At 41.5% G+C, this 22993-nt stretch overlaps 1 protein-coding gene across 4 annotated transcripts in view; it reads right to left on the reverse strand.

Moving 5' to 3' along the window:
• The window catches only part of sh3pxd2aa (SH3 and PX domains 2Aa), a 134535-nt gene that overhangs the window by 54619 nt on the left and 56923 nt on the right, over positions 1-22993 (reverse strand). For all 4 annotated transcript variants that reach the window (XM_084715693.1, XM_084715695.1, XM_084715694.1 and 1 more), the window contains one exon: positions 6236-6261. In XM_084715693.1, coding sequence (XP_084571819.1) covers positions 6236-6261 — 26 coding nt within the window. The remainder of the gene's footprint in view (positions 1-6235; positions 6262-22993) is intronic.

Here is a 22993-nt window from a genome sequence, read left to right on the forward strand (position 1 = left end):
ACTGATGAGGTTACACTGTTAGTTAGTTGAGTGCTGGGATTTCCCAACTGGATGTTTGTCTTTCAAAATGAGTAGGAGAGAACATTAGTTACGAACGGTAACCCCAGAGTTTATGTGCGGCCCTCGATGGATACCACTACTGGGTTCAATCCTAGCTCATGTTCACACCAGACTGAAGACTTTCAGTCTACGTCCCACCCGTCTCACCTTGCGAATAAGTTGAGCCGTCCCGTTCTCATTCCCGGGTCATCAAATACCAATGTTTTGTCACACCCCTCAGCGTCTACACACAAGGTATCCTTTAGTGTCAGGTTTTCAGTCACTTCAGTGCTAACCCATCATGTGCCGTATGGATGAGGTGGGGTGGATGGATGTTCAAACAAACACAGGACTTTCAAATAGGAGGCTGGGGTTTGTGTCCTGTGTGAAACCAAAAGTCATAGTTATCAATAGTTTTAAGGTACAAATTGTTACATGCATGACGTGACGTACTTAACGTAACATATCTATGTTAACACAAACCATGATCTAGTGGTGTGGTTGCCTAAACTTAACCAAACTGTGACAAACATTTCCCAACATTAACCATAAGTTGGAAAGGCTTTCTGGCAGTGTGTCATATGGATGATAAATTACACTGTGTATCAGTGTGAGACGCAGAGGGGATATGACGGCCTGTGATGAGAACGGGTTGGTTGAGCTGAGACCAGACTGTCGACTCCCAAAAGCTGCTTTTTCTCCAGCTAGTTAAAGGATCCGGTGGAGTCAGCAGTTTAGAGGGTGTTGAGAATTTATTTTGACAGAACATATTATCTGTAAGAATATAAGTTAACATTAATATTCATAAAAACAGTAAACATGTTAAAAAATGTAGTTAAAGAAAGGAATCTATTTCAGTTAATTTGATTTGGAGTTACATTTAAAACGGTCTTCAATACCCAGGATGCTCTAGGAGCAAGGGGTGAACGTGATGACGTCAGTTGTTGTTGTTGTAGGCAGCCATGCTGTACCTCTCGTTTAGTTCGCACAGGCTATTTGTATGTTTTTTCCCCTTTTTTATTCACTAAAGGACATCTGATTTGAACCAACAGTCTCGCTTCGTCATTTTTAGTTAGAAGCTGAATCTGCAGCAGAGTGCTGCCCCTCTATACATATACTCAGAATCTGGAGTCAGAGACAGTTCAATAGGCTACCTGATAATCATCATGAGAGAATTAAACTGGAAAACAACATAAAACTACTGAAGCGAGAAGCAGAGGCGATGGTTATGCACAGTAACGGCCCAGTGTAGAGTAGAGTAGGAGAGAAAACAGCTCTCTATGCAATGAAAGGCATTAGGGAGAGCATACAGTTAAAGCTCTCCAAATGACAATTACTGTGACAAAATGCTCAATACAAAGTGAGTCATAGAAAAATTAGAGACATCCTACAGATAGAAAGGAGTGAAAAGAGCAGGAGGAGAGACTACATAAATAGGATTAGAATTAAAGTAAGTTCTCTTTCAAATGTCTTAAAGGACCAGTGTGCAGGATTTAGTGGCATCCAGCAGTGACGTAGACTGCAACCAATTCAATATTCCTCGTCTCACCCTCCCCTTCCAAGCATGCGGGAGAAACTACAGTGGCTCTGTAAACTCACACAAAACGTAAAAGGCCCTATCTAGAGACAATGTTTGGTTTGTCCATCCTGGGATATTGTAAAAACACAGCAATGAAACATGGCAGCCTCTTTGGCAGAGGACCTATGCCCTCTGTAGATATTAACAGTTCTTTCTAAGGTAACAAAAACACGTTCTTATTTTACACTGATCGAATATTATATTCCATTTCTGCCATATTCTAGGTTAATCATGTCATGTTATCTGCTACTTCAGCTCACTTTAAGAACAAATGTTACTGGAAACTGCAGATGAACAATCAAGATCCAGGAATTCACATTATACATGATCACTGACTGACTGTTGCTTTAAATATCACTTCCTTAAGATTTAATGGAGACGAGCCACAGAGATACAACAGCGTCACTCCCCAGACAAAACGTCTTGCTCCTCTATCATACTGCATTTGCATTGCTGCAATTAAGAGGCCAGTGCAATGTTTAGTGTGTAAAAGTCAACATGGAACAGAGTTTTATTCTTAATGGGTCTTTTATTGAGGCAGGTAATGGAGGGTGTAAGTGTCATATAAATGTGTCTGTTGACAGAGGACATCCTGATGGTACAAACAACAGCCTGGCTCTAAGATCCTAATTAGCAAGGACAGCGTAACAGATATGTACACACACACTGCCTCTGTCCATCTAAACCTACACTTGTAAAAACACGGATAAAGACAGCCCTCCTCCCTCCTCCGAGTAAATACGACTGGCCATTCTGACATCAAGCTGAAATTGTATCCACTGTGCCACGTAAACAAACTAGCGCCTGTCTGACAGTCTCAACCCCTGTGGCCTCTGCAGCCCAAACAGCACCCTCCTCCACTCCCTTTGAATATGGCCCTCACATGGAGGAGTGAGCTCCATCTGCACTCTGCAGAGCAGGGGAGGAGCACCGAGCTTTGACCCCTGAAACTCCCTGGACCTGACCCTATGTTTAAAAAAAAAAACAGAAAAAAACACATCTGACATCCCCTTAACTTGAGGTAAGAAGAATCAGTGTTTGCTTTCTGGTGGGAGGCACCAAAGAAAACCTAAACACTCACCTTTTTTATTTTAACTAACTAGTTTTATTTAGTACCAAAGTAGTATTTTGATCACATACAATCTTGTAACTGCACTTTCAAAAACTATCCTCACAGTTGTCACATTCATCATCTTAAAATCTTAAAAAATCATCTTAAAATGAAAATCCCATATATCAAGATCTTGACATTTATGGCATTATGACCTTATTAGAGGGGATGACATCCAACTAAGTTCCCTAGATGTCCCCAAAGTGGAAAATTGCAGTTGCACGGTGTGAGCCTCAGACAGCTTATCCACCAGGACACTCCACTGGTTTCAATTTTTCCACTTTGCTAACTTTTACCAGCTTGAAATTACACAATAGTGAGTCAACAAATGTCCAGTTTACATGTGCTGGTCCAAACATCCTCTGTTTCTCCAGAAGTGCTCTATTGCAATGTTTCCAGCAACAACGAGATTTTTTTTAAATGAACAACAGGGTAGACAAAACTAGAATTTCTGCCTTGCGGTTGTGTTCTTCCGCCAACCAGACAAGTTCTAGTTTACATCCATGTCTGTATAATATATGCAGTAAAGACTTTGAATGAATTTAATAAAAGGGTTTAAGTGTATTCTTTATCTCTATAATTATATGTTGATCCCTGTGAATAATTTCCAGTGAGAAACATGCTGTCTTCACTTAGAGACTATTTTTACAGAGGAGCACAGAGGACTAGCAAAGAGCTGAACATTATAATGACATAGTGAAGCTGACCTTTGATCTTTTGGATATAAAATGTCATCACCTCATCATTTGATCCTATTGCCCATTCATTCCACTGGGCACAGCACATCTGTGCCACTGTTTTGATCCATTGTCCACACGGCTGCAGGTCCAACCAGCAGCTTTTGGGGAGCGTTCCAGCATCAGAGCGTTTTGCACACCTAATTATGTTGTCTTGCTGAGACTTTGCTGATTTAGTTATTTTTTTCTTGCTTTTCCTGTTTCTTCTCTCTTTGTGCTTTCTTTTTTGTCTGTTTTTACATCTACAAGGGCGGCTTCTGAGATACAACAAGGAGCTGCTGGTGGAATCACAAGCATGCTAGAGAATGGCAGCTCCTGTGGACGTGGCACTGCCATAAAACGATGCAGCCATGCCTGGTGAAATCAAGCTGGTAAGACGTCTGTGTGAATTTTTTACATAATTAGCATCAGAATTTTTTAATCATGGTCAAAAATGTTTTGTGAGATCACAGTGACCTTGATATTTGGTCAAAATGGATGCTTGTAGCTTGAAGAAATTCCCTTCAAGCATATTCTGTATTGTTTTTACATTTGTGCCATCAAAAATATACTTTAACCACCAAATGCAGGGGCTTGGTGGCCTGTGGGCCCAATACTTTAACATCTATTAACATCTATCCCTGAAAGTTTTATTCATTCGTTATTTATTATGGTCACAGTTGCTGACTTCTTTCCTCACTCTCTGACGTACCCCATAGCAACTAGATGTGGTAAAGGGAATATGACAAAATTAGACACACCATCAAGGGATGTTTCTTCAGTTTCCACTCCTAGAAATGTCACAGGTGTTATGTAAATGTCCAGATGTTTGACAGTAGACATTCAGACACCATGTTGCCACACTGACTGACTTAATGTTACTTCAGGTCATGGCAGAGATCACTGGGTCAGTGGAGTGGCATCCAACTGGGCAACAGCCCAAAGATTTAGACTGGGTGACACAGAGTGTGTGAAAACCACCTGTTTCAAAGCATGCAAAGGCACTACACTAAAGAGACGTAGAGAAAAAAAAAAACATAAGCTGGCTTATCTGAAGCAGTAATCAGCTTCCAAGAAATCAAATCACTTTGAGGAATGTGGATGTAATTGAATTGGTAGTGAAGTCCCTCTGGAGCTACGACAAATCAATTCCTCACAGGAGGGGCACAGAGTTGGTGTGCCTTTTAGTCCAAAAATAAACTCACCATCAATTTCAAGAGTTGTTTACTTCAAGTGAGCCGCCTTGGCCTTACTCAAAAGTCAAAACTTTTATGAATGAGGTCCAGGGGCCACAGTATATGAACGTATTTTTGAATTGCTGTGCCCCTACTCATTTCCACATCCTATCTCAAGATATTTCCATTCCCAAAGGCAGCCTTTAAGCTACTTAAATATCTAGACAAAGTAGTATTTTATGGCATCTGCAGCAAGAGAATCATATTCTTCATTAACCACAAGCTATTTCCTGCATTTTCCCTTTAATAATTCATAAGAGATATAACTGATATTTCCCTAAATGTCCTCAGTCTACCTAGCCTTAGACACACAGGGCTCCAAGTTGCATACTACCTCACATGTACCAATGCTTTTGTTAAGCAGCTACACTGCAGCTAATACCCTTTAAGAACCATACATTTGCTAAGATGGCTAATGAGGCTAAAAATCCTTGACAGTAAGGAATGGATCAATAGTCTTATAGTCAAACAAACCTGTTATTTTGTGGTTTGCTGGCCTTTGCTACGATATTCACATGGTTAGATACAGTGGAACAAGGCCAATGGCTTCAGTACTATCGAGTATCAAAAAATGCTTTGTCATTCAATACCAAATGTCAATACCCTTGTTATAAATCTCAAAGTTGTGGTTTATTTTTTGTTGTAAAAGTGTTTTGAGTGGAGAAACACCAAAATGCTGAAACATAAAACTAAGGAATAAAATAGGCAACTTTATTTTAACCACACTGTTGTAAATAGGTTCATGTTTTTATGTTACGAAACACAGGAGTGTTAAAAAAGCAGCTGAAAAATGAAACCAATGATTTGTACCATGTGTTATGTAATTTTCATTTTGTTGAAATGGGTTTTATAAAACTGGTATTGGGAAAAAGATACTTCAGGAAGCCATATCAAAGTCAAGGTATTGCTACCAGTACCAGTATGGAATATTTCTGATACCCAGTATGGAAGTATTACAGCGTTTTCCTCTTAAGACCCAGGGAATTAAACCACACAGATCAAGATAAAACCACAGCCCCTTATGAGCACATACCTTCAAAGGCATCTCTGCTGAAGACAAATCATTCTTTCTTCTCCCTCATTGAAAATTAACAATTAAGACAGCTAAACATGTGTCATCAAAAAACTCCACCAAGAACTTCAGTGGAGACTCAAACGATCCTTCAAACTGCCACATCGGAGACTAATATGTTCTCTTTACAGGACATATATTAATGGCTCTATTTTGACATCCCAAAAGTCTATCAGGCAAAGCTGGAACCGCACCCTCAACTGGGAGCCAAACCAACAGCCAGAAGGAGAGGGCTTGACAGCTTTTTGAACCCACCCCAAAATACAGTCGACAGTAAGTCAGCATCCTGCAGCGGGACAAGTAAACAAACCACACAGTGACATCACATGCATAACAGACAAGTCGCAGAGAGAGTGTAACAGTCATATGTCATGCAGCATAAGATCCTCCCTTGGATCTGGAGCAGGTCTATAAAGAGCAACAAGTTGAAAGAGGCTGAAGTTAGCTTTAGGGAAGGACAGTGAAAGGAAACAGGTGACTTACCAGACTTGCGTTTTGAGCCATAGTCCCTGAGGGAGAAGCAACACAAAAGGGACATGGTTAGTGACAGCGGACGCCGCTCGGTCAAAAACAAAGCATCTAGTCACTGCATATGGATTCTGACAGTCCTCTAAAGAGTCAAAAAATACATGCATGCAATCGGCTTTAGCTCGCTAACAAATGCATGTGTTTGAGGGGGAGAGAAAGACAGAGAGTGAAGGATGGAGAGAGAGGGAGGGTTGACTTTGGCCAGCTGCCCGTACACCCTGCAACAGACACAAATTAGTCATGTGACTCCAAAGCGGCACCACCATCCTCTTCCTATACTCCTTCTCCTCCTCGCTCCCTCCCTCCTTCGTCCTGTCAGAGGGGAGAGCGACCTCCCCCTATACTTGAACGAAGGAGGATCACTTTAAGATGCCTTGCTTAATGGATTCTAATGGGATTATGCCACAAGGCTAAGCTATAGACGGGGGGTGACACAGAGTTGTTGTGAGTGTGGCTTGTGTGTGAGGTTTGCTGTGCTGAGCATGTTTGCTCCTGCCCTTGCCAATACTGACTTTTGGACACAGGCAGTGTGGCAATTGGGTTAAAAAAGATGGACGCAAGGATAGATCAGGTGAAGACAGAACAGTGCTATTTATAGAAACACAGACCTGACAATCTGTCATTCCCCATTCTCCCTTCCTCCCTCTTTCCCTCGTACTGCTCAGAATCAATGTGTCCTTTCAGTTTTCCCAAGGGCTAATCAAAAGCCTCATCTAACCTCAAATTTAGCCACGTCATCCTGCCGCAGTACAGTTAAACATCAGACACAGGCAGAGCAATAAAACTGAATGTTGTTCCAAAGAGCTGAATGCCACTAGAACCTTCTCTCCCATGTGAAACACCCTCATCCATTTAAAAAACATCTGTTTAAAAATGACCTCCATATAGATAGCATCAACCCACAGACAACAATAAGGGATATAGAAGCCAGACAAAGTGGTTTGTGGCCAACTGACATCAATACTCATTTTGAGTGTACCAGATTGCAGCTGTTGGTATATGTTGTGATAACAGAGGGACGTGTATGAGGTAAGTAAAGGTAAAGGCCGCCTTTATTGTGATCATATATAGCTAATTATACAGCCAAATGCATTTCCATTCCTCTTAGGACGAGTGAGCAGCTACTGTATAGCACCCAGGGACCAACCCCAGGTCTACGCCAGCAGAAGAACTGACCTAACATACACGTTTTTGTAGTGTATTTAATAGTTCATACTTACACTTACACCTGAATGCTTCAAAGCTTCTACCATTGCCATGGTAACAACATCAAAACCAGTATTTGGATTGCTTTGGCTGCACCAAAAAAAGGCAAAATACTAGTTAAGAGCAAGAAATAGAGCTCCTCTATCATGTATAATTAACCTCTCCTAAGTCCCGCCCCTTTTTGCTCTGTGCTCCAGTAACAGTCGCGCAAACATGGTCTCTCAGTCAACTTTCTAGGGTCACATTTTAAGCTAACATTAGCAAAATGCTAGCTAACTAGCTAGTAAATGATTGATGTAGATTAGCTACCTAGTGTCTTGCTCAAATTAGCTAAATTAAAATCTGAATAAATGTCACCTTTACAGCTCCACCAGCAATATCTTTCAATCATCTTAAAAATGTGCTTTTCTTTTCCTTGCATGTGGCATACCTCAGTGTTTCCCAACCCTGGTCCTCAAGGCACACTGCCCTGCATGTTTTAGATGTTTCCCTGCTCCAACACACCTGATTCAAATGATCAGGTTGTTGTCAGACTTCTGCAGAGTCTTGATGACGAGCTGATCATTTGATTCAGGTGTGTTGGAGCAGGGAAACATCTAAAACATGCAGGGCAGTGTGCCTTGAGGACCAGGGTTGGGAAACACTGGCATACCTAAGTACAGGAGACAGACAAAAGAACGTTGAACAAAGTACCCGGCTCCCTTAACTGTCACTAGAGCACAGAATGAAAAGGAGCAGGATTTAGGAATGGTCAAGTCCCAAAACGTGCACACTTAAAAACCAGTCACGTCCACGTGATTCAAGCACAAGGAACAGCATCAGGGAGCAGAGATGCATCCTTACGATGGAGCATTTCTGTGTCACGTGCACAAATGCAGTCCTTGGAGAATGATTCTTACAATGACTTTATTTTGATAATATTTTCATCAGATGTTCCTCACTTTTGAAATGTAACAAATTGTGATTGCTGTGTCCCGCTGCTAGCATTAGCAGACTCCTTTAACTATGCATTATGTTCTTTATCAAATTGCTTGCGTTGAAGTAGCTACTTTTCGTGGTGGTATAGTTTTCTAAGTACAAGTACATGTACATGAGCACAGTATTGCTTAATGTAGGCATACTGTTGTGAAACGTGTGTGTAACTGATCATGGATGTTCCCCTAAGATTTAGCACCAACTCTCCCGCTGTGAGAGCATCCTTGATTGGGACAGTTGACCTTGCTGGCCCCTGTGAAACAGCTCATCTCATTAATGAGGGACCTCTCATCTTGTCAGGTCCGACAGATTACACTGCAGTGCCAGGAGAGCAGAAACTGCTCAGGACAGCGTAGCCGGCAGTCAAGGTAGTGCCCTCTCCCAGCATGAGGTTAATGAAAACCTCCTCTTGGCTCTTGCTGTGACCACACTCGAGCTAATAAAGAGACACACCGACACGAGCGCTGGGCGTGCACATGAATACATACGGATACACAAGTGCTTTACAAGAGGAAGAACAAGACAGCCCACATGCATGAGCAAAAGCCATGTCTCATTTCAGATAGTACAGCTCCGGGTTCTTTAGTGCCACTATGCTAGCCCTCACTCTCCTTCTCTCTATCCCTCCATCCATTCCCCTGTGATCTGATGTGTCTGTCTCTTTGTGACTGGCCACAGCAGATGAATAAAGCCTTTATACCGACTTCTCCACCAACATCACTGTGTGCTAGCATCCAGAATATGCTTCATTGTCACCAAAGTGGGACACAGAGAGAGCGGGACTTGACCCCGTGCTTCACCCTATCCATCTTGAGGCATGTTGGACACACGACATCAAATACATGAGGCATGGATACCAATCAGGTCAATGGCCAGTGACTTTCAATGAGTTGTGCAAACTGCAGAGTGCCTGGATGTGTCTCAGTGGAAAGTATGCTGTGGACAGACCGAGCCTCAGAGTTGGCAGGGTATTTGCCAGGATGTTTGCCCTTTTCGCTCTCGGCTTGCCACAGTGTCATTAAAGATGCTGATATCCTCTATTCGGGCACACAGGAATGTTTTAAATTTACAGGGAATTTTAACTGCTATGTTCACGTTTCCATTTGCCCACTACTCTTCTCTTACCCAGTCTCAATATTTTACTCACTAAAACACATAAATTAGGTAAGCTAAGATCTAAAAATTAGCTACTAATGTACCTTCAATTTCGTTCCAAAGTCAGTTTAAGACAATTGGTTCCTCTGTCATATAAGCTCATCCATCTAGATTGTTTTGCTGTGAACTGCCAAGTTTATGAGTATCCAGCCATAGAGATGCCTGCCATCTTTCCAATATAATGGAACAAGATGGCATTCAGATTGTGGTGCTCAAAGCACAGACACTGATGTCTCTTTGAAGAAGTCTAGACCCAGTTGCATGCTTCCTTCTGTGAGGAGATACAGGTGGCGGGTGTAGTTAAGTAAAATAAAATAGCTCTTACATGAAACTGCTCACAACCAGGTCGGTGGATTATTGGGTCATGATTTCTGGAAAGAGACATTGGCACTTTGAGCACCATAAGTAAAGTGCCATCTGGTTCAGTCTCAAGCAACTCACACCACAACCATCAAACAACCAGAAATGTCTTTTTGATTTTGCGATGAAAATGGCCCTTTAATGGTTAAATGTAATTTCCTCTATTCCTGACAATTAATTTCCTTCTTAAACATAACATAAAACTGTGCACTGGACCTGCAGGGTCCACCCATGTTTTTCTTCTGGTAGGTCTTAATAAGGCACCAGGGATTCGGATCATCTGGTCAAGAGGCCTCCTGCACCAGCCTTCACAGCAACAAGCTGCCTCAGCAGCTTGTACTATTTTCCACTTTATAAACTCAGATGTCTGCGTGGTTCATGAAGACCAATAAACGCATAGACCAGCAAAGAGTGATGAAATAATTTACCATTTTATTCATTTTTCACTCTATTTGCTAATTAAATAATATATGTATTTTTCAGTGTTACAGAAACATGGCAGAAACCTTCGGGACTTTCTGCTAGAAAGCCCTTTATAACAATAAGGCTTTAAGAAGTCAGGTGACATAGTAGATAGAGAGACAAAATCCTCATGATGAATAGGTTGTGATGGATGGATGGGCTGAGCACAGGACTTCCACCCAGGAGACTGGTTTTCATCCATGTGAAGCTTATTATTGACTAGCTGATTATTTTTACACTTAGCTGACTTATTATCTTCAGTTTTCTTGTTTGCAGTTTGGTTAGATCAAGTAACAAACTTACTAGGTTAGGTTTAGATAAGGTCATGGTTTGGGTTAAAATAGATGTATGCCTGAATTGCATACAATCTGGCAGATGGCCCTGGTCTTACTTCTCCCATGTGCATATATACATGACAGCTAACCAAAGTACAAGTGACCCAAAGTATAAAAGGATTGCCCCTCCATCAGCTAAACTGCAAACACAGGTTATATATACATGCTGGATGCCTGCTGGGTTAATTGAACAAGCTAACGGTAAATGATCTACGAGAGTGACGGTACAATAGGTGCAAGTTTCGGACCTGGAAGTGGCTGGTTGTAACTTATCATGGAGGTGAGGACAGGGGCCAATGAATGAGTTTTGTTTGGTGGAAAACAGCAGCAGCATGAAAAGTACTTTTCTGTAGCAAACTCCCAGGGAGCCAGTTAAGCTATTCATGCTGTGCATGGTTTGAAAGACAAACACAACCTCGAAGCCCTATAAACAAGTTCCATTCAGGAGAGAGGCATGGGCGTAAGAAATTTCTGGTCCAACTGTAGATGTCTACACAAATCACTCAGCCTTCAAATGAAGGCCTTAACTGAAGCTGTGCTGCATGTGATTGTTTGGGGTAAATTGTTCTGGATAAATGATCGCATGCAGAAAATACAGCTGTTGAAGCCCTGTGTTAATCCTGATATGTAGAGTGGCTGCTGACTGGATCAATACCATGTGCTTTTACTGTTGTCATGGAAGGCAGGTCAAAGTAGAGTTTAGCTTACATCACGTGTGGGTGGTTGTTAGCATTAAACATTCACAAAGGGCCTTAGAGCAACATGCCTGCATGACATCCAAGCATTAGCCCACTAAAACAGCTCAGGAGGCAAATATTAGTCAGCACACAGGCTCTTTAGCCACGCTAGCAACTAGCAGCTAATTACAACAGCAGCTAATCAGCACCAAAGTTAACCCAGTTTTGAGCAGGAATAGGCATTACTTCTGCATTTAAGTAAAAATACAGATAGATGTTTCACTTGTTAGCTAAGCAGCTAACATTTAACATTACATTATGACATACCAGTGGGAGTGCAGCTGGCTATTTTTGGCTTTATTTTTGGGATATGGTTTTGGAGGCATCTGCAAAGCATTAGGGCACAAAGGAGGGCAAAACTTAAGAGTGAGGGTGGGAGGGTGAGGAAGGAGAGAAGAAACACAGGGTCCTGACTTTATCCAGTGACCCGAGTCCCTGAGGCTGAAATCAAAGTCTTCCCCTGAGGGCTGAGCAGCCAGCTCCGGCTGCCAGCTCTTTTCCTACATCTCATCGAGGTATGGAGAGGAGGAAGCAAGGGGTGAAAGGCGACGTGAAGAATACATACTGCAGTGGTGCAGAAAAAGTGTAAAAGTGTTTTATGTGCCTTGGTAGTATGGAGGACTGAACCTGCCAAAATATAAAAGTATTAAATACATTAAAGAATAAATAAATTAATGCCTTTACATGCACCAAAAATAACATTAAAAATAAATGTGGACAATAATTAAATGATAAAATGTGAATGTGAGATAAATTGATATTGTAACTGTAACTTTGTATTCATTTAATTTTCCATATTATTTATTAAAGGACATATATATACATATACATATATGACCATGATATGACATGAAAAATTAAGGAAATACGTTCTCCTGTGAAATTTCCATTCCATGCTGGAATAACTGTTTTTGTTTGTCCATTTCATGTTTATTGGAATTAATTAATTAATTAATGCTGCATATTCTCTGAATTAGTAAGTGCCTCTTTATGAGCCGTAAAACATCATTAATAATATTTGAGGAGGAGTAGATGTTTATAACAGTTAAATTGAGCAATATGTTAATGGTGTCTGGCAGGTAGTAAAGCAGGCAGTCACTGAACACAAACAACAATATGTATTTTCAGAGCAGTGGGCTTTTGTTTCTGGGATAACGGGCTTAGCTTCATGTTGACGGACAAGTGACCATTTTAAACAGCTGATCAACTTACAGTGGAGGACTAGTCGTCACTGTTCAGCGTAAAAGTATAATGTTGCGTTGGTCTTGCACTCATGTAGTCCCCGCAACATGCGACATGGGGAAAACTTGCTTCAACCCTAGATCGTATATCAAATAGGGATTCAACCTGCTCCTTTAATTAGCTAGCTTCTTCTTAGCTAAAGAACCTTATTGAGTCAGTCCGATGCGACCAACATTCATACACAGATTTTCCCGTGTTTCAGAAATTAAGTAAAACAACAACCTGATACGACAGAGTATTGCATGCACAGATGTCGACAAACAGTGAAGTATATAATGAATGACCAAATGGCATCTGTTAGTGTGTTTTATAAATATGCCAGACACAGTAAAGAAAGGTATGTATATCCAGAGCAATAACATCAACAGATGGGCCAGCTGCATACATAAGAGCACACACATACACACTCAAACATATTTTGTCACACTTTTCATCACATACTGACATTTCGTCACAGTGTATTCACTGACTACAGCTCCATGAAGCAGGAGCACTTCCACGCACGTCTTATCAGTTCCAGAGCTCGGAGCTCTCGACATTGATTGTCAAGCCAAAACAGATGTGAGGGAGGAGGGTGAGACAGGCCATGCGGTGTGAGGGTCAGGCAGGTCAGCTCGGTGGTCAGATGACTACACAAGTGTTACTCAAGTCAACTGCTTGCTCATGAATGACAGTTCTTCAAATTCACACAATTCCACAGGAAAATGATTAAATATTTGTGATTTTAGCTAACTGCTCACATCTGTACAGCACTGTGGTCAGAGTGGGCTGTTTAAACGTGATTTACAGGCTAAATAAATGTGACTTGACTTGAGGTCTTGAGTTTTTCACACTGCTTGAGTGCTGCTGAACTGTTGTGTTTGGCTTTTAAGGGTGAACAAAATGAGGCTGTTAGCTGCATTAATCATCTTAAAGACAATCACTAGCTCTGATTAGATACGATAGTTCAATTTCTATCCACAGAAAGAGAAATAAGTGCTTGAACATGCCCTCTGTTTAGCTTGCATGCTGTCTTCTTATTGCTTAGATCTGCTTGGAAAGGTGGGAAAACTCAATTTCGCATTGAGTTCTTTTGCAACAGGACATTTTCTCGAAAAAACAAAACCCAAACGAATCCTAAAAAATTCAACAGCATGACAGAATAATTACATTTATTCCTCTAAATCGCTCTGCATCAGGGAGGTTTTGGTTGGCACTGGGAGCTTGAATCCCGTTATGCTTCCTCTTAAGTCTAGTTGTAATATTACTATTCGATTTGTTTGTGGACAATTAAAAACTCTGACTTTCAGTAGCTTAAAATTGTAAAAGAAACATCTGGTCCATGAAGGCAATGGATTTACTCATTAAGGGAATATGAGTGGGTTGGCAGATAAAGGGCTAATCAATGTGTTTACAAGTATTAGCATAATGGCAGCAAGTTAATGACTCTCAATGGCCCCCTGCTATACTAGCCTGTAGGACCAGTAAATAAACACTTCCCAAGATTATCGTCTTAGTCCCTCTCTCCCTCTCCTTGCCTCATCCCTGAACTCTACACACCAGTTCATCCCCAAGTGTTTCCAAAGCCGCACCTCAGCCCTCACCCTCCTACCCACCTAATCTAAGCCCCTCAAGGGCCCCAAATTACCCTCAGCCATCCCCTGTCTTTTAGCCCTCGTGGCTGTTACAGTGCTAAAGCCCACTGCGGGCATTAACACTCCAGATGGGGTTCAACAAATCAATTAACCTCGACACTCTGCTGTACACACGAGTGCGGACACATTTACTGTACGCACAGAGACACATGCAGATCGTTAGGCAAATGAATACAAACCTGTATTAACCATGCCTACAGTCACCCAGGCATACATTTTTGGCTATATGTGGACAATCTGCACAGACATGAGCAGATGATTAAATTTACATCTCATGGACCCTTGGAGCTACGTGAATGCATTAGAATCATTTGAACTTAATTTACTGTCCCATCCAAATGATTTTGTTTATTGCAGGCAGAATAATTTTACAATTTAGTATAAATGAAGACCATATTAACATGGTGCCTTTTGACTAGCAAATACCTTCCTCCAAGGCCAAAGATGAAAAATTCTGTAATTTAAAAAGTTAAACAAAGTGTGTCTCAAATTAATTTGTTTCTTGAATCAGCTATTAACATTATTCACTCACAGCAAGACAACACTTTCTTCCCCATATCCACTTTGTTTGAACCAATCTGACAGCATCCAATCAAATTGCAGGAGACAACCATGAAGAACTAATGTGATATTACAGAGCTCTAGTTAGAAAAAATGACACCAAAGATAATTGCATTTATGTACAAAAACCTATTGATAAAACAGACTACTTCCAACGTTGTTCGACATTTGAAGCTTCACAAAGAAAGGCAAGTCAAGGCTCTGCTGTTAAAATGGCATTACATTTGGTGAAGAACACATTAAAACTTGTTTAGGACTCAAGCTAAAAGTTTATTTTGTTTAATTATTTTTTATTTTATTTTTCCTTTATTTAACACGGCAAGTCATTCAGAACAAAGTCTTATTTTCAATGGCAGCCTGGTTTAGGACTTGAGACTTGATTTAGGACTTACAAAGACTTGAGACTTACATGTGACTTGCAAAGCAATGACTTGGTCAAATCTCTGCTAGTAAATACCAAGATGTAGCATATAATAGCACACATTAGCCACCACAAGCCACTGGTCATACCAGACCAAGTAAGGCTGTAGCAGCACCAACCCTGAGTGTATCTAATCAAGTAAGGGTGAATTTTTGTGGTTATGAATTCAACCATTCATTTGTAAGAGGAAAAATGTTATTTCATATTTCTAAAGAAGTTACATAGTCTCATTTTAAAGATAAGCTTCTTGCTAATATTAGTGAGAGAGCTGGAAACACTCATGCCTCAGTACTCCACCCTCACCCAGTTACACAAACACATTATCACCCACTTATTCCTAATTAACCCAAAAACACCAAATCTGTCTTCACCCCCTCAACCCTGCTACTTAAGCAATCCCCTGTTGAGAGCTCAAAAGCTGACCAATCGCACGAGTTCATGACTTATCCCGCTAATAATCTGATAATCTTGCAGCATCTCTCTCCTCAAGGCACAAACCAAGGTCGATCCCCATTGTTATTCATGGGGAGGGTTGTGAGGGGGCATGATGAATGATGATAACATCACAGTGTTTCACACTACGGTAGCCTATGGGGGGCAGTGGCCAATATTTTCATCATGGCTGAAATGTGGTATGCGCATATTAATAGAGGAATTTGTCAGCGTTATGGTCTGCAGAGGACAGATAATGCCATTTAGGCTGATAGTTATATGATTGCTATACCAGGCGGCTAGACAGATAAAACAAATCACAGTCCACGTTGCATGCAAATTGACTTGATAAAAATGCATGATGGGGGAAAAAATGCTAAGTAAGAGAAGAGGGAGAAGAAAAAAGATGTCTCAAATACAGTAAAGGGAGGGGGGGGGGGGTCTAGTAAGCTTTGGAGAGGCGAGAAATTCCATCCAGTGGAAATAGATCTCACACAGGAAGAGCAGGGGGGCAGAATGGACATAAATACAGAAAGAAAGACAGAAAAAGGCTCAGAGAAATGCTTGAGAAGCTGGCCACACAGCGAATACATTTATAGAGAAAGGGAAGCCCTGGGGAGGTTTGTGAGTGGACAAGAGATTGGACCAGTGGCTGACATGGAAACAGCACTTGGGGATGCAGAGAACTCCATTTATGGCTGTTTGTATTGCAAAGTACGCCACCATGTGGACTGTTACTGGAGAGGACAATGAGAGATAATTGAAAGCTGGGATTTCTTACTTTGCTGTGAGTAGTTAGGCAGAAATGTAGTGCCTTACCTAGAGCAGTGGCTCCCAATCACATGCTCATATGTACATATGACATGGTTATTGGTATCTATAATTTTCCCTCCTGCCATAATGGCTGTGAAAGAGGTCCCTTACTAATGTGAGTCCAATGAAAGGGATCGGGGACAAATTCCATAGTCTTCGTCCTGACTCTCTAACCCAGTGGCTCTCAAATAGGGGTCCATGAAAAGTTTTCAGATTAATTAATTCAAACTCACAATATATATATTCTGCCATTAGGGTGCTCTCTCACATTAGAACAATAACAAAAATGTAGCTTGATGACATCTGTTGTAGCGTGGGATCATGAGATTTGTTTTTTTCACTTTTAAACATCCAACAGAGCAGGTGAAAATCTATCTGACATGACCCATGCAGAAATCATGTTCATAGAAAAGGTCATGTTTTAAGTTTCATTCATGTTATGCTTTGTCACGTTTGCCAACTTCTTTCTTCAATCTCTGACATATCTGACGTAGCTCATGTTTTGAAGTTATAGCAGCGAGTGGCTAGCTAGGAAACTCACTGTTACCTTCAATAAATTATTAATCATTTTTAAATTATGAATAAATTGAAAACATTTAGGATAATCTAAGCACACAACTCAACAAATTTTTTAACATATTTCTCGTGTTTCTAGACATTTTAATGCAGAAATGGCACATTGACAGCTTTAAATTGTCATGATACCATTCATACGTAAATCTTCCTCCTGCTGGTCAAGCAGAACTCACCCACTCAAACATTAATGGTGGAAACTGACACTCGCTCTATAATTCAAGTAAAATGACATGATATTTTTTGTGTTGTCTGTCACACTACTAAGTGTAACAAACAATATGCTGCATCACATTATTCAGAGGGGGCAACATGACGGGGTCCCTGGGGTTCTTGGTTGAGAAAAAATTGAGACCAACCCGATAGTAGTCATATTAATGTCTGAGTAATTAATAAAGGCTGCCGCTTTCCCAATAAGTACAACAAAGTAATCTAATGTTACAGGTCTAAATACACTATCACTCAGTGTTAAGTAAGTAAAGTCTGCATTTCTTCACCTAGTTTTAAGTTTTAGTTAGTTAGTTAAGGTTTAACATTTTTTCATTTTTAAGGAATGTACTTAACCATGCTGGTAAACTAATAATTCAGATAAACAAAATGACTCAAATGTTGGGGAAATGCTGCTGAGGACAGATGCAGATGAAAAAGAGCTGGTACACAACAAAGATCTCATGTCAGTCATGTGGGCACATTTGACTGACATGACATTTTAGTCATGTCAAGACAGAACTAAGCTCACTATAAATAATGTTGCAAATAGCAGAGTATTGCAGCCCCACAGGCAGTGAGTAAGACAGGGTGTGTCTGCGTTCAGGGAGGCAAGTGTGCTTGAAGTTATGTCAGTGGAAAACCATGAATATAACGTCAGGTATGAGCTACAGTTTGACAGAAAATAAATGTTCCAGTTCCTCACGAGCCAAACAGAGTTCTTTAGTTGTGTTTACCAGCAGCTGAATCAGCTCTTTCTCACTCCCAATGTGTCAAATGCAGCAGCCTGGTCAGTGCCTCTATCCTTCAAACTATGATGCCATAGATACCCCTACAGAGAAAGTCTGCATACAGAGGAGGTGGGGTGGATGGGTCAAACAAAGACAGGACTATTACCCAGGAGACAGGGGTCTGTGTCCTGTATGAACGCTGGCTTCCCCTTAGGAGGATAACTTTTCAATTTAACTTATTTGACTTACTTACTTATAACTCAAAGCATGACCTTTTCCTAAAGCTAACCAAGTAGTTTTTTGAAACTGGACATTGCATATGCATTATCGCTAGCTTGTTCGTGGAGCCCCGCACATGCAAAACTGATGCTATAGGCTGTTACCTACTGTATAATGGTGGAGGAAATAATCTATCTAGGATGCATCACAATTCTCTCTTGAAAGATCATGAATTAATGCAGAAAAGTTAATGATCTGGGTGCGCCTATAGCTCAGTTGGTGGGGTGTGTGCCTTGAGGCTGTCGGTTCAATTCCCGCCTGCAGCCCATTTGCTGCATGTCATCCCCTCTTGCTACCCCCTTTCCTGTCATGTCTCCAGCTGTCCTATCATAATAAAGACAAAAAAAGCCCAAAAAATAATCATAAAAAAAAGTCAATGATCTGAAATTTAAAACCCAATTCTCGACATTATGATCACCTGTAAATTTTGTAATATGGGCTGTGTGTTCCTCATGTTCAAACTTTTTTGTCATTTATTGTGCATAACCACTTATCCTTTCAGTGTCGCGGGGGAGCTGGAGCCTATCCCAGGTGACATTTGGCGAGAGGCGAGGTACAATGTGGACATTCGCATTCGCAGGGCTGACACATAGAGACAGACAACCATTTAGGGCCACATTCACATCTACAGGCAGTTTAGAGTCATTAGTTAACATATTAATCTGCATTTCTTTGGACTGCAGGAGGAAGCCAGAGTACAGGGAGAGAACCCACACAGACACAAGGACAACGTGATAACTCTGCACAGAAAGGACCTGCCCCAGCACAAACTCCCCAGCCGAACTTAGAACCTTCTTCCACTGTACGACCCACTGCACTTAACGGACGCTAACTTGTGTGACATGTTTACGTTCTAGATTAGGCTGCTTCATGAGTTTTGGTGAAGATGGCTGAGTGTGAGCAAAGTTGACACAATCTTCAAACCTTTTACATAATCCATGGGCAGTGTTTTTTTCTCTTACTGCACAAGCACTTAATTCCAATGCTCCCCAGAACCATGGCAGAGCCTATCTGTCAAATAAACACACTACTTGAACACCAGGGCTGTGTATTTGCAAAAATCTGGTGATACGATACATACCACGAATATATTGCAATACACTGAAATGTTGATACACCACCATATGCATTAAAAGTTTCCTTTGTAAACAATCAGAAGAGTGAAATCAGAAAACAACACTGTTATCTAGCTGTCAGGGGTTTAAACACAACATAATATGAACTACTGCCACAAATCATTGCACATATCACTATGTCAGGATATCATAAAACATAATACTGCGATACTCAAGTGTATCAATGTTTTCTTACAACCTTAGGTGGTATTTCCCTGCTCTAGACTCTTCACTCTGAACTGCAGTGGAAGGACAGTAGCACAAAAAATGTTTCATGAGGCATGACGAGATCAAACTACATGGAAAAAAGATTTTAGAAAATCTGAAAAATGGCCACAGTATAACATCTTCCTTATATTCTACCCCCGGAATAATGTTACTGCCCTTCCAGATTCCTTGCATGACTCCTTTTGGGCACCAAAACACGCAGACACAGAGGGTGTAGCACCAAAAAGAAGCTGCTCAGTAGGAGACTTTACACTGGGTAGTACACATGTGCCTAAAATGTCTACAACTATGGAGATGTACATGTTTTGACACAGAAAAATGTCCTGATGCCGTTATGAAAAAATCTGTCCTTTGATATCAGGCTTTTTCGCCACAGGAGAGAGTTATCCATGTTTTTGTAGTTTTTATTCTGCAGGATATTTCAACGCATCAAAAAGCAAACAAAAAGACGAGAGATCCAGCCGAAGGTCCATTCAAAATACATTAAACATCAAGGGCGCTCGGCTTCAAAAAGGAGCCACTGATTGCATGAGAGTGACATCAGCTTGGAGACTCGCTTCCCACCGGGCTGCAGTGCTCCGCTGCGCAGAAAGGGGTCAGCATCTCTCACACGCAGGTGCAGAGAGAAAACTGTGCTGATGGCGGGATCTGCTCAGGGTCTGTGTGCTTTCTGAGCCTTGATTGATGGGATTGATTCCTGCACTCCACCACGAGGCACATGGCTCCTTTTTCTAATCAGATCATAGTCAGAAAATTCAATCTTACATGGTAGAGTAGGAGAGGTGCTGGCTATTGTCAAAGCATGACTCCTTTAACAAGATCTGATGGAGGGAATATAAAAAATAAGACGTCACAGTTCGATCCGGTCATAAAAATGGCACAAAGGTCAGACTGTACACCTTGCCTTAACCTGAATGCCAATAAATTGCATCCGCTGCCTCATATATTGATAATTTTTAAATCCTGTCAGACATATCCGTGGATGACCGCTGCACCATTGACCTTGCACTCCCCCTTTTCCTCACCTCCTCACATCCCCAGGGATTCCCCTTCATCCTATTCATCTCCTTCCTCCCTTTCCAGGAAGTGATGCGGTGGACACATTTCATCACCCTGGTAGCTACAGCTGTCTGGACCCGTTCGATTCAACACACTCATGTACAGTCTGGCCCTCCAAAAGCTATTACTGTAGCAGGCCGGACCCCATCTTGACAACACCCTGTGAGTAAGTGTGCGAAGACGAGAGCACTAGTGAGTCAGACACCGAATCGGGTGGGTGAGTGGGTGAACGGGTGCATCCATGTAAGATGGTGGCAAGAGAAATAAATAGAGTCGAGACTGTGGAAGAGCGCAGACAGACAGGAGGTGCGCTGAAATAACCTGACAACAACAAAGACGCACTGTACAACAAGCAATTTAGTGCTGAAAAAAAGCACTCAGCTATTCGCAAGCCGCTGTGTCTCTTTGAACCCGAACATTTTGAGATCTAATTGCATGAAGTGTGGGACAGCTCCTTTTCAAATCGATAAATGCTCACAGATGAGAGCACATACATGTACACACACAAAAGACCTCCCACAGGCCGCACGCTCGGATGACCACTCCTCACCACTCTGACACACTCAAAGTGTTTAACCCCGTGTATGCCGTGCCGCGCGCTGCTCGAGTCATGCCGCGCGATCTCCAGTGAGTGCTATTGATCCTAATAGTGAGGGGAGTGTAGCAGCTTATCCATTAAGGTTGAGTGAGTCTGTCCATCTCCTGCTCGCTGAAGACGGAGCGGAATGGACTGATGGCTGGGAGAAGAAAAACGGAGGTGGGAAAGAAGGAAGGATGCTTCATAATTGGACGATGGAGAGGATTAGTACAAGATGGAAAGACAGCGGAAATAAGTGAGGAAAAAGGAAGGAGGAGAGAAAGTAAGGAAGAGTAAAAAGAAGGCAACAGATGTTATATACAGCCTTAAATCTATTACAAGGAACTTTCAAATTTTGTTGATTTTGGAGGCCCCTGTGGATAAACGCAGTAGTGTTTCCATCGTAATAACCACAAAATATAATGTGAAGAACAAAATTATCTAAATAAAAATGTCATCCTGCTTCTTTTTAACTGACTGAAATATTACTCACTGCAACTTTGGCTGTGAAAATATTAGTCTGACTCATCCGATGTAGACTGTGGGTATAAGCCTACAATTGGTCACTTGTTTCAGTCAGCACACGGCATCTGTTATCTGTTTTTTCCCCCTGGAAACAAAAACAACTTCCGAGCTAGCAACCGACAAGCTAAAAACAGCAAATTAGCACATGGGTCGCTAACGGCACAAACATAAACAAGCTAGTAGCTGTTACCTTTTCTTTTGCTGCGATTTTAATGCCAGGGCTTGCTACCCGATGTGCAAATGTTCCACCAAATCAAGTTCCCCTCTGACACTACTGACACGAAAAATCTGTTTTCTAAATGTTAATTAACATGATGTTGATGGAGCGAAAAAGGTGGTCCTCAGCTGTGAGGGTAGTGCAACACCCAGATGATCTAAAGTGCGCACATGCTAGAGTTATCAGCAGTTAACAGGAAGATGTACTTCAGTTTGATCCTGATATACTGTGTTTGAGTGCTGACAGAAAGTAAGCAGGACGATGCTGCTGCTGCAGCTGCAGGAGGAGGACAGGTCCCTTAGTGCTTCACTTCCAACACTCGTGTGGAGCAGCTGTCCCACTGTGATAAGTCACGTCCAGTTTGTGGAGCTGAAGAGAGCCAAACTTTTGTGTCTCTGTCTAAAATACTCCCACACTTTAGATTATCGTGGCGAGGCTTACTGTCTGCGTTTGTTCTGCAGGTGAATCCATGCTCTGACCAGGCGCAGCAGTTCATAGCAACACATCGATTCACAATATGCAAAAAGGTGTATTTTCATAATTGATGACATTGATTACGTCGACGAATTGCCCCAGCCCTAGAGTGGAGTCTTCTCTGGTGAAACGATCTAGCTGTGTCAGGAGTCAGAATCACCCAGTTACTCTTTTATATCATATCAATAATTTAATCTTATTAACTTGACAGTTTGGAATCAGGGCCTCCAGCATTTGCATCAAGTAGCTCACGAAAAATAAGATGGGCAAAAGTAAGTAGGCTACTGTACTTATTTCAATGTGTCAGCACATACATATTTCATCAGCAGTTGTAGTTACAGGTTGTCAACATTAATTAGGCAACCACCCAAACCAGTAGTGCTTCTGCTTTCTCA

The sequence above is a fragment of the Lutjanus erythropterus genome, chromosome 3 (assembly GCF_056507025.1).
Source record: "Lutjanus erythropterus isolate fLutEry1 chromosome 3, fLutEry1.hap2, whole genome shotgun sequence".
Lineage (NCBI taxonomy): Eukaryota > Metazoa > Chordata > Actinopteri > Lutjaniformes > Lutjanidae > Lutjanus > Lutjanus erythropterus.